The following is a 12,719-nucleotide window of genomic DNA, read 5'->3' as shown; positions in this document are numbered from 1 at the left end:
TTTTTTTTTTTGGTCTTTTTGAGACAGGATCTTGATATGCAGTTCAGGTTGGCCTTGAATTCACTTTGTAGTCCATGCTGATCTTGAACTCAACAATGATCCTCCTGCCTCAGCCTGCCGAGTGCTGGGATTACAGGTGTGTGCCACCACACTTGCTTGCTTGCTTGCTTGCTTGCTTGCTTCTTTTTTTTCTTTTACAAAAGTACAGGTCAGAGAAAATGGGAGAGTAAATGATCCAGGCATGAAAGAGCCACACGCTTCCAGAGGCTAGGCAGCGCTGGGCTGGTGGGCTCAGCACAAGCAAAGGAGCCCGGGGAGGCACAGAGTGAGTGGAAGGAGAGGCCACTCCAGGAGGCTGCTCACAGGAAGACCGGCTCAAGTCTGGCTGGAGCCCTTTCCACATGGAAGGTCTACAATGAGAAGAGACCCAACCAGAGAATCTGGCTGGGAAAACACACGGCTCCCCTCAAGAAAGGGCTTTAAAAGAGGACTGAGTGAAAATGGGTCTTGCCATTACCCCTCCTGCATTTCTGTTCTAGGACCTGTGACATCCAGCAGCCAGAAGTCCTGATCCAAGAGACAGGACCTCTCCACGCTCATGGCCTGCCATGGGGCAGCATCCTGGCAACATGCTACACTGCAGCCCCCCTCTGCCAAGTGCCACGACCCACAGAGCTTTCAGTCAGCCTTGTAGTGCGCAGCCCAAGTGTGACCTCCAACCATCACCACACAACTGAGCAAGAGGCTTAACATTAAAGCCAAAGACTGGGCCAAGGAAATAGCTCAGCGGCATAAGTGCTGGCCTGGCAAGCCTGAGGTCCTGAGTTCAATTCCCAGTACCAAAAAATTTTTAAAAAATTAAAAAAAACAAAGCAGAAGAATAAGCTGGGCTCAGTGGCACACCCCTGTAGGCCCAGAACTCTGGCATCCTGAGGCAGGAAAAACACAAGTTCAAGGCCAACCTGGCCACTAAGTGTGCGACTCTGTCTCAAAATTTTAAAAAGGACTACACTGTAGCTCAGTGGCAGAGTGCCTGCCTTTGTATGAGGCCCTGAGTTCAATTCCTAGTACCTCACCGGGAAGAAAGAAAACCTTTGAACTGCTAGGATATCAACTCATTGTCCTGAAATTTAATAAAGGGAAAAAAGCATTTATCTCCCTTTTCCTGTCTGCACCTGTATATCAGAGTATTCACATAAGTGGTGAGGTGAATCTCTTTATAAAACCAGATTCACAGCTAATACATGCTGTGGGTAGGAGAAATAATACACTTTGGAAATGACCATGGTATCATCCCTGGTGAAATGCTGGCAGTCAGCAATGGCCACCATGGGCCGCTAGGGGGAGGCTTGTGGAAAATATAATGGAAGAGTCCTGCTGCTGCCCCAGGAACCCATTGAAACCGCAAGAAACACTTGTGATGCAATGTAACAGGAAGGACCCAGCACCACCCTAGTCAGGTGGAGCCTCTAACTCTGCCACTGGCATGGAAGCAGGGGGAAGGGACGTGTTATCCACCATGGAAAGGGTGCAGTCAAAACCACGACGTGTCACCTACTCCGCAAGGACAAATGACCCTGAAGAAAGGCGTAAGGCGATCCGAGTGTGGTGGTGCGCACCTATAATCCCAGCACCCTGGGAGCTGAGGCAGGAGGATCACAAGTTCAAACCTTGCCTGGGCAACTTTGTGACTTAGCAAGTCCCAGTCTCAAAATTTAAAAGGGGCCTGGAGATATAGCTCATCTCAGAGGCGCTTGGCTTAATCCCCAGCACCACAAAAAAGGGGAGTCAAAGGAAACATATAAACAGCTGTAAAATATCCCATGCCCTAGCCACACATTTTAAAAATTTATTTTCCTAAAGACGTGGTTACTGTCTGCTTTTCACACACATGCAATACTACTAAATGTCTTAAAGCACTCTGTCACTGGTATTCGACTCCTTCAGCTTCATCAAGTATATTCCCGCAAGTACAAATTAAAAGGGTCATGGAGCACAAATCCCTGATAGTATGAGAACACTGTGTAAATAAGATGTCACTTCTTTTCAGGGCTGGGATACAGCTCAGCGGGAGACACCTACCCCGCGTGTGCAAGGCCCTAGGTTCCTACCACAAAAATCCCCCCAAAAAAGGCTATTCCTGCTGTCATTGACCTGTGAGTGGCCAGGCCTGCAGCAGTACAGACACTGGAATGAAGCCATCCCGAGACCCTAATCTGCGAGCACAGGGAAGGCTCTCCCTCTTCCTGTGCTCCCATTATCACAGACCGCTTGCCTCATTCTCTCTGCCAAAGGAAACTCAAACATTCAATTTTCAAGAAAACTCATCCCAGGTGAGGTGTGGTAGCACATGGATGTAATTCCAGGTACACAGGAAGCTGAGGCAGGAGGATCACAAGTTTGAGGCCAGCCTGAGCAACTTAGTGGGAGCCTGTTCCAAACATTTTTTTCAAAAGGGGTTGGGGATGTAACTCAGGGGTAGAGCACCTGCCTATGCCTAGCACACAGCAGGTCCTAGGTTCTGTCCCAGATCTGCCCCCAGCCCACTCATCCCTGGTCTTCATTCACCTCATTATATATTACAGCTAGAATATCTCGCCTGTAATGTAAAGATGCCTGTAAATATGAAGCCAGTATCAAACCCAAGTGGCATTAAACTTACTTTCAACATCCACAGGAAGTGTCTCATCTTCATCGTAAGCTCACCAGGAGGAACTGCACTCGGTCTGCAGTAAACTCTATAAATCTCCCAGCACTTATCAATATAATTCATTGTGTAGAGCGCCCCCTCTTGCTCACTGAATAAGTTACCTGAAAACACAACATTCAAAAACTGATGACGAAATTAAATTTCGAAAAATGACAGTGAATATTATCCTACCTTTTTTGTATTTACCTTTTACCTGGCAGGCATTTGGACGAATGTTTTCAGTCATCAGCTTTGTAAAACACAGAAAGAGCGATGGGCTTCGATTTCTGTGATTAAAAAGACATCACAGTTATTCCATCCAGGAGAAGGCACTTAAGTTCCCTCTTCTGGAGTGTGGACTAGACTTAATAACTGGACTTGTCTAATGGGTAGAGAAAGAAGAGACCATGTTTCCAGTGGAAAACCCTGCCTCACCCCATCCCAATCTGCGACCAGGGTTAACCTTGCCCCTAACAAGACATCCGACAGCATGTACCACCTGTGTGATGGGATGAGGGGGCCGTTCACCCGCACAGTGTTCTTCCCCCAAACCCACAAGCTCAGTAGAATCATGAGACGGCTTTGCGACACACAGAAACATGAGAAGTTTCACAAACTAGTGGGCCAAGATTTTTTTAAGAGTCAAGGTCATGACAAAGTCTGAGAAATAATCCCAAGTTAGAGGAGCCCAAGAGGACATGATCGTTCAATGTGAGGTGGCATCTTAGACTTGACGCCTGGGACAGAAAGGGGACAGCTACTCAGCTACTGGGAAAACAGGAGAGATCTTTTAAAAGCCTGTAGTGTGGTTAACGGTATCACAGTAACATTAATTCCTTGTTTTTGACGAATGTACCGTGCTAGGTAAGATATAAACATTAGGGGAATTTGGGTGAAGGATATATAGGAACTCTAGACAGTAACTCAGTAAAACTTCTGTAAATCTAAAACATAAAAATTTGCGGGGAGGGGAAGAAGGTATCATGTTTGCTTCAAGGCAGGAAATTCTGACCTAAAAAATAGGAGTTGACCGTGTCTCATTTTGAATAAAATTCCGGTAGCTCTATGCAACACTGAAATGACCCCTAGGTGGCGGTGTTCTGAGTTTTACTGTAATAGCTTAAGGCTCTGTGGCTGGTGTTTAGGGAAAGTTTTGCTGTTTGCCCTTCATTTCGAGGCCGCATGGAGACAACACCGACACTGGAGGAAAGAGGATGACATGACTGGGAGGTCCCGCACAAGGAACTCAGTCAACACCAGGCACTTACTGGTATTCTTTGTGATGAATGTGGTAAGCCAACTGCAGGAGATACCTCAAAAATGTCCTCAGAAGTATTGTTCTAAACGGAGAATGAATTTCTTCAACTGGTATATCGTTACCGGCTAAAATAAAATTGGAGACTATGCAATAGGAGAGTATTTCCAGCAGCACCTATTTTATTTGCTCCTGGTACACAGCCCAGAGAACTGACTGTGAGGGAGTCCTTGCTTCCTCTGAACATATAGGAACAGCCAACCAAAAATGAAGTACTACCAGAAACTGCTCTGTCTGGTTACTTTACAAGACACTTATAATTTACTTTGTCCCCCTGTTTTTCAAAGTCACCTGAACCACAGCTTAATGCTGCTAATTGTAAATGGATCTCACACGTTCCTGCAGGCTTGAACCACCCGTGGTACATGCATGACTGTCCCATGGGGAGGCTTGTAACACTGGTGGTACAAAGATATCATTTTTATCGATCTTTTTAAATAAAAGTAATAAAAAGTCTATAAATGGATCAAATCTAGTTAGTTGCTTAAATCTGAATACTGTCCAAATATAAATATTAATAGTATTCATACCAATTAAAAATTACAAAAATCAAATTTATTTATTTTATTAAATTAAATCAGAGCTGCCCAGCAGTGAGACATACAAAGTGAGTCAGAGTTGCCTGGTAGTGGACATATGAATTATGGCCCTGTCATGAATGTATTAAAAAATGTTTTTCTAATATCATTAAAATTAATTTTATTGGTACATTTTATATATACCTAAAGATCACATTAATATTTTATGGGGGTTTTTTTGCCTTTTTTTTGAGACAGGGTCTCTCTATGCAGTTCAGGCTGGCCCTGAACTCACTTTGTAGCCCAGGCTGGTCTCAAACTCGCAACAATCCTCCTGCCTCAGCCTCCCCAGTGCTGTGATTGCAGGCATGTGCCATCATGCCCAGCTAATATTTTATGTTTTAAGAAGCTAATTTGAGGCTTTTAGTTCCGCCTCTCAGAATTCAGCTGAAAGAAATAAAACCTTTTAAGATTGTTAAATTTATCTCATGGACTTTCTAATTTGAAATCTTAAGACTTCCTGTAATGGTTTAGATCTCAAATATCCCCTAGGAGTCTCATGTATTCAGAGGTGGGGACTGTGGAAGGTGACTGATCATGGGGGCACTACGCTCATCAGTGGATGAGCTCATTGATAAATTGTCCTTAGAAAAGTGCATCACAGGGGATGTGCCTTGGGACGGTGTATGTTCCTCGCTTCTCTCCTTTTTCTGGACACCACGCCTCTCCACCATGATGTTCCTGCCTTGGAACCAGCTGACCACGGACTGAATTCCCTGAATCATGAGCCCAATTAACCCCTCCTTTAGACTGCAGGTGTTGGGTATTGTGTCCAGCAATGGGAAGGCTAATATACTACCTAAAGCCTTTTCTAGACTATTCTAAGTACTCCCTCATCCTCCTTGCCACTAACCTGTCAGTTTTATGCTTTTCCACTGTAGACTGGGGCGGGGACACTTTTCTATAAGGAACCTGACAGTAAATAAATATGATCCAGGCTGGCTCAATCCTGACTGCTCAATTCTGTGGTATAGGCCAAAAGCAACCACAGGCAGAAGACAGATATAGGCATGACTGTGTTCCAGGGAGGCTTAGGAGAATGAATGGCAGGTAGGGCTGGCCACAGGCCATACTTTGCTGACCCCTGTATTGACGGTCTTGTACTGTCGCTGTTACTGCACAAGGCCACCTCTGCAAGCACACTGTAAGCATGGAAAGCAAGGCCACACACCAACTTCTGGAACACGTCTCCCAACCTGTGCATTCCCTATTTGCCCAATTCTTTTTTTTTTTTTTTTTTTTTTTCTCAGTGCTGGGGGTCAAAACTTAGGCCTCACACATTAGACAAGCAGGGGGCCACTGAGCCATACACTCAGCCCTCCCAGCACCTAACTCGTTCCTGTGACATGATGGCATGCTAATGAGCTCCCAGTCCGAAACAAGTGAAGGACCTGGAATACTTACTACTTAATATCCTGTCCATATCAGCAAGAGTTATCTTGTGGTGATGAAATTTGCAATCTTTTAGAAATCTCCAGAAGTGAAGTTTTGTCATCAGGAAGGTATTATCTGGAGAGTGATCACATCCAAGGCTGCTGTAGAAACTATAGATTCTTCTTAATTCTGAAATGTTTCTTAAGAGAGCATATTCTACCTGAAGAGAAGAAAGCCACGCATACTTATCCTACCTCGTAAGAATAAAAGACACAGTGCCTGCTTCCTAGATTAAATGAGGATGGCACATGTAAACAACAGTGTGTACCTCTGCCTCTCCATAAGTATCCTATCCTGCCTGCTCACCTCCAGCAATAAAATGCAGTTTTTTACTAATAGCAATGAAAGATGTTGTCTCCTGGAAGACAGAGTTACTGCCATATTGCTATGTGATCATACCCTGTCTCAATGGCAGCAATAAAATTCTGTTTCCTACAGATCAATACTGCTGGAGTCCATAAATGCAAAAGTCCTCAACAAAATCAACTGAATCCAGCAATATATAAAAAGAATAGGACATTAACACCAAGTAGGTTTATTTAATGGCAAGGCTGGTTTCAACACTTGAAACATCCAAGTAGTTCATATTGATAGGCTCAAAGAGAAAAACCACGTGATCAACCAAATGATGCATCTGACAGAAGCTAACATCTATTCATGAGAGACACCCTCGGCAAGTTAGGAATGGAAAGGAGCCCTTAACCTGATAAACAGCTGGTATAAAAACACAGCTAACAGCATACTTAAGGCTGGACGTGTGAAGTAAGCAATGTTCACAGTGATTGCATTACTAACCTCTATGCCCCCAGATCCCAAATGCCCTTACACCACCCTAAACTCCCATCCATGCAAGCCGACAGCCTGTACAGTGTCCCCTTCTCCTATTCTAGCTAGCTGTGTCTCAACATCCAGAGTGTGAAGAACAGCATTTAGGGTCCCACGGAGCCCAAAGAGGCCACCTGAATCACGGCATCAGGCATGTTACACTCACCATTATCTACTGCCTTATAAGATTCAGTGTAATTCACGAACACCTGTGCTCAACCCTAAAACACTGTTCTAGAGCACAGTACAGAACCTTGTCTTCATGAACCTTAAAATGTAGTAAAGAACTTGAGCTGAACACAAAAAGGCGGTATCGCTGGGTGAGCAGAGCGGAGGCAGAGGGAGAGTGAATCTAAGCAAGGGGTGTCCTGCAGGGCTCCGAGGCGGGAAGGACGAGCAGGACTTCACCAACTGCAGGCACCCCCGGGGAGCCGGGTCTGGGGCAGACGGGGTGGGTGCTCCAGGTACACTAGCAGGGCTGTGTGACCTGCAGCAAGGCTGCCATCCCTCTGTGCCCCGTCTCTCCTATGCAAAAACACTGTCCCAGAGGCTGCTGGGATAATCCAGGGACTGAAGGCAGTGGAACCTAGGGCCAGGGTTACTCTGCAAGCACAAGCACTGTCACGCGTGAGTTCACAGTCAGGAGAGGCCTGGCCCAGGCCGGCTGGGAAGAGGCTTCATGTTACAGCCCCTGGAGTTGAGGTAAAGGCCACCACTGGGGGGCAGGATAGCTTGAAGCCTTACAGGACCCTGCCTGCTTCCTTAGCTTGTTTAGCTGAACCTAGAATGCTCTAGGACCTCTGCTCAAAAAAAAGACACCCATGTTTTGATTAAGACACCAAAATGATACCAATCACAGGCAATACATGTAATCATAGCAAAACTTCAACAGACCCAGTGTAAGGGACAGTCTACAAAATCACTGACCAGTACCCTTCAGAAGTGTCACGGTCATGAAGAACAGAGAGGGGCTGTCACGGACTGGAGGATAGAAGAGACGCATGCAGGGAGGGGTCCCGGAATAGAAGAAGGGTGCTGGGAGGGAACCAGGTGAACTCGGACGCACGAGTCTGTCGTAGGTAACACAGCTGCTGCCATGCACAGTTCCGGGGCCCATCGTGTGCGAGGGTCCTCAGGAGACCCCATGAAGGGGAAGCTGGGAAGAAGGCCGGTGGAGACTAGGATTATTCCACTCGCTGTAAGTGTAAAATCATCCAAAATGAAAGTAAAAAAAACCACAGCTTGCTAACAAAATCATACTGTGTCTGTATTATGAAGTGTAGTAATTAAAAATGTTCAAAGGTATCCTTAAAGGATCCTTTCCCTTTCGGTCTCATATATTTCTTCTTATTATTATTTTTTTATGTTGCTATAATGTTTGAATTTTTTGTTAAAAGCATGTGTCCTTTTGTGATTATAAAACACTCAATATAGATAATATATTTTAAATACATAATTTTTATAAGACTCACATGCTTTTTTGTTTTTTAAGACAGCGTCTCACTTTGTACCACAGACTGGTCTTGAACTCACTATGTAGCCCAGGTTGGCCTTGAATTTGCAATGATCCTCCTGCCTCAGCCTCCTGAATGCTGGGATTATAGGTGTGTGCCACCATACTCAACTTCACATGCTTTGACATAGAACTCCAAACTGTAAAATGAATAGTGTATGTGTGTGTGTGTGTGTGTGTGTGTGTGTGTGTGTATAGAATGATAATATGGGAGAATAATGTAAGCAATCTTACTTTTCTTGGTAAATCAATATAGTGTATTTACCTAAAAAATATAGGGAATATCTAATGGCACTATCATCAGCTTCTACACAAGAACAGAGAGTCTGTGAACAGAATGAGCTCAGGTCTATAAGTTAGAAAGTGCCACAAGAGGGTTGAAATTCACTTTTTCCTTATCTGTGTGTTCTACATTTTTGCTTTTGTAATTAGAGGAAGTAGCGAGGAGCCTTGGGGCTGAGGTAGGTGATCCTGGGCACCTGAGTTACAGCGTGGGCCTTGGGAGCCGGGAGAGGAGAGGGAGGATGGACGGCCTTCCCTTCGGGGGCCCAAGAGCCGGTGCCAGGTGCTTGACAAGGAGGAAGAGAGAGGGTGAAGACACACGGGGATGGCTAAACATACCAAGCCCGATCTAAGCAGGAGCCGTGGTACTGAAATGTCATTTTGCTGTGACTTGCCAGCTATGAATCAAATAAGGTCCAAGTGCTTCATTTTCTCTCTCTAAGGGGTTTTAGGTTTCCAGTGACTTCTTGTTTTGCTTGTTTGGGTTTTATTGTAGCTATTTTGCTTTTTGCAGTGCTGGGGATGGAACCCGGAGCTTTGTACATGCTAGGCAGACGCCCCATTGCTGAGCAACACCCCAGCCCTTATTTTTTATTTTGAGACAGCGTCTTGCTATGATGGCCAGACTGGTCTTGACGTTGCGATCCTCCTGCCTCAGCCTCTTGAGTAGCAGGGATAATAGAAAAGTACAAAAGCACCTAGATTTTCAGTAATTTCTAAGGGCTTTAAATTCTGCTGAGCCCTGGGGGACCATAATCACAGCAGAATTAGTGTCTCACTAAGGAGGTGGCGACAGCCTTGGTCTTCAAGCCACTCTGAGTGTGAGAGCAACGTGAGTGTTAGGGGCTCTGAGGCTGTGGAGACCTCACGGGGGGACCCTCTGTCCAGGCCCCCAGGGTTGCCTTGGAAATTAAGTGGAATGATCTATGTAAAGCAGCCTTTCCACATGACCGTGATCACCAGCAGTCACCCTCAGGGTCAGGGACACTATTAATAGTTAAGCCTCGAATACAAATTTATAACAGTGCGAAAGGGTTTGACCTGCTTCTTTTCTTCAGCTTGCTCTTCCTTAGGGTACAGGTTGACCAGCAAGCTGAGGTCCAGCTCCATGCTCAGTCCTGTCGTGGAGGGGCTCTCAGTACCCTCCAGCTTTCTGATCATTTCTAGAAAACAGAAGCAGAACAGGAGACAACTGTGAGCAGCACTGTTAAAGCTTTTCAGTGTGATGCCAGAGCGATGCCCTACCACGGGGTGATACAAGAGCATTCAGAAAACCTACTAAGAAAACAGCTGCAAGCCAGGTGAGGCGGTGCACGCCTATGATCCCAGCGCTCTGAGAGGCTGAGGCAGGAGGATAGCAAGTTTAAGCCCAGGCTGGACAACTTAGTGACTCAGTCAGACCCTGTCTCAAAATGTAAAAAAAGGGTTGGAGATATATAGCTCAGTAGAAGGCCCTTGGGTTCAATCCCCAGGACAGCAAAAAACAAGGGAAATGAAGAGAAAGAAAAGGGGAGAGAAGAGGAAGGAAAGGGAAGAAAAGAAGGGAGGGAAGGAATAGGAGGGGGGCAGAATGAGAGAACGGTTGCTCACAGGCAACTTCTACTTCCCGAGGAATCGGGTGCTTTTTGTGAATGGACCCCAGGGACCAGCAGATGAACTTGTCTCCACCTGGCAGGCGAAGGCTCCCTACCCGCGCTGACGGAAGGTCTGTACTGCCTGCTTGTGCGGACCCCTTTGGCATGCAGGTCCAGGTAACTCTGGATGTCTTCATCCGGGTCTACAAACTGTGCTATGTGGTCGTTGGAAAACAGCCCTTCATACACACGCCCATTCTTGAAAGTGAATCGGCCCTGCAGGCAGGAAAAAGACTTCTTCTTATCATTTGGAAAAAAAGTTTTCTCATAAAAACATTGGTACATGTGCACCAGCAGTTTCTTCGAGGTTTGGGAGCTGTTTGTTTGTTTTTTGGTACTAGGGAGTGAACCCAGGGCCTTCACACTGAGCTACATTCCCAGGCCTTTTTAGATTTTTTTTTTAACAGTGGTAAAGTTTCATCTTTATTAAAGGTAGGAAAAAACAGGCCATATTTTTCAAGTCATTAAGTTGTCCAGGCTGGGTTCAAATTGTGATCCCCCTGCCTCAGCCTCAAGAGTGCTGGGATTACAGGTATGCGCCACCACGCCCAGCTGGTTCATTTGTTTTGAAGCTTCACACTCAGTCCACGCCATCAGACTCCTAGGGTCTCACTCCACTGTGTCAGCCCCCTCTCTTCTTCCTGTTTTTCCTTCCCCCTCCCTCTCCTCTTCTCTCTCCTCTCTTTGTATATCTATCCCAAACCTCTCCCCATCTTTGAGGCTGTAGTCACAAAATAGATCTTATCAAATGAGGCAAGGGACCTACAGAGTGCCTGTCACACAATAGGGACTCCCTTGCCATTTGTCAAGCTCAGGCTACTGGTTGGTTACTGACTCGGAGGTGGGAAAATGATCCAGTTCAGCTCTGTGAAATTAAAGGCATTTGTAGAGAGCTTCTGAGAGAAGAGTTTCTTTTCTTCTAGTTAATGGAGATGTGGATGTGCAGGCTGGAACCACAGCAGCCACCATGCAGTCATGAGAAAGGGACAACACAAGAATGAAGCCGACATGGTGGACGACACTGTGTGTAGACAGAAGAGAACCCCTGACTTCTCTGAGAGACCAAATCAAACTACCCCCGAAACCTACATTATCCTTCATTAATATAGGGCAGATTAAGCTAGATTGTTACTTTTAAGCAAAATCACCCTAACACACAGACAGTCACGTAACACAAACTAATTAAATAACTTTCTACTATGCAGAAATTAGATCATATGTTGGAAATATTTAAGAATTCAGGTCATCACCTCAACAAAGAGTAAATTATCTATGTAAAATTGACAGTGCAGTTTACTAGAGAATGAGCCTGCCTTATATTGCTTTACCTAATCTTTCGGAGGTGACCTTCACAGGTCTTACTCACCATGCCGTGTTTCTTATTGCAAACCCACTCTCCCTCGTACATGGCTCCACTGGCGTAGTGAAACTTCCCATGTCCGTGGCGATATCCATTTACAAACTCTCCTATGTACTCATTCCTCAAAGGATACTGGGAGTTAGGGATTCTCTTTATAAACCATTTGTGTGTTCCAAAACCATTCTGAAAAGAAAGCACGTTAGCCAGGCATGGTGGTGCACACCTGCAATCCCGACACTCAGGAGGCTCAGGGGAGAAGATCACATATTTGAGGCCAGCCTGAACTATACAGTGAGACTCTGTCTCAAAAAAATAAAATAAATTTAAAGAAAGCAAAGAGCCATCAGAAATGTTCAAATTATTTCCTTTTACTTGAATCCATTTGAAATTAGGACAAATACAATATAATTTGAAGGAGTAAAGAACAGGAATCACACAGACTTGAGTTCCATCTTAGCCCAGGCAATTTCTATATTTTTTTTAATTTTTGGGTTTTTTTTTTCCCAGTACTGGGAATTGAACTCACAACCTTGCACTTGCCAGGCAGGCGCTGTGCCGCTGAGCTAAATCCCCAGCCCCAGCCCAGGCAATTTCTAAACAACCTTTTGACCGAAGGCAAATCATTGAAGCCTTTAGGTTCTTCAGCTATAAAGTGGAGAAAACACCCTACCCTCCAGGTGTGATGCAGAGTTCTAAGGTAGTGTATATATAGTGTCCGGCTTGACAAGAATTACTTTTAACTACTGTTTTAAGTTTTTTTTAAGCATACACATGATAGAAGTACCCACTCCTCAACCCCATGGTCCAGAGGTAACTCACTAGCCTGGGAATCCATCTGCCCGGTCCCAGTCACCTGCAGTCAGACATATTAGATCAACACAGTATACGTACCATTTTGTAACTTCTGGTTATTCAAGAGCTGATCAAAAAATATGGTGTGCGTTTAAGTAAAGTGTTACAGTCAAAGGCGTATTGCCATGCATCCCCCTCACAGTACCCCTCTCGGCTTTGAAAAACTCATCCCGTATTTCTTGCCACTTTCTGAAGCAGTTCTAGAAATCCTACTTCGTTAGTGTCTTCAGTTGCGCT

At 45.2% G+C, this 12,719-nt stretch overlaps 1 protein-coding gene across 3 annotated transcripts in view; it reads right to left on the bottom strand.

Moving 5' to 3' along the window:
• Positions 1-12,719, bottom strand: part of Rsph10b (radial spoke head 10 homolog B (Chlamydomonas)) — a 49,089-nt gene that overhangs the window by 19,785 nt on the left and 16,585 nt on the right. For all 3 annotated transcript variants that reach the window (XM_005397900.2, XM_013521163.1, XM_013521161.1), the window contains exons 8-14: positions 11,637-11,813; positions 10,327-10,486; positions 9,678-9,799; positions 5,987-6,176; positions 3,958-4,072; positions 2,897-2,976; positions 2,663-2,811 (exon numbers count right to left, since the gene is read on the bottom strand). In XM_005397900.2, the coding sequence (XP_005397957.1) occupies positions 2,663-2,811; positions 2,897-2,976; positions 3,958-4,072; positions 5,987-6,176; positions 9,678-9,799; positions 10,327-10,486; positions 11,637-11,813 (993 nt within the window). The remainder of the gene's footprint in view (positions 1-2,662; positions 2,812-2,896; positions 2,977-3,957; positions 4,073-5,986; positions 6,177-9,677; positions 9,800-10,326; positions 10,487-11,636; positions 11,814-12,719) is intronic.

This window comes from Chinchilla lanigera, unplaced genomic scaffold, assembly GCF_000276665.1.
Source record: "Chinchilla lanigera isolate Chin_1 unplaced genomic scaffold, ChiLan1.0 scaffold00059, whole genome shotgun sequence".
NCBI lineage: Eukaryota > Metazoa > Chordata > Mammalia > Rodentia > Chinchillidae > Chinchilla > Chinchilla lanigera.
Note: the sequence above shows the minus strand (reverse complement) of the source record. Positions and strands in the feature narration are given on the sequence as shown.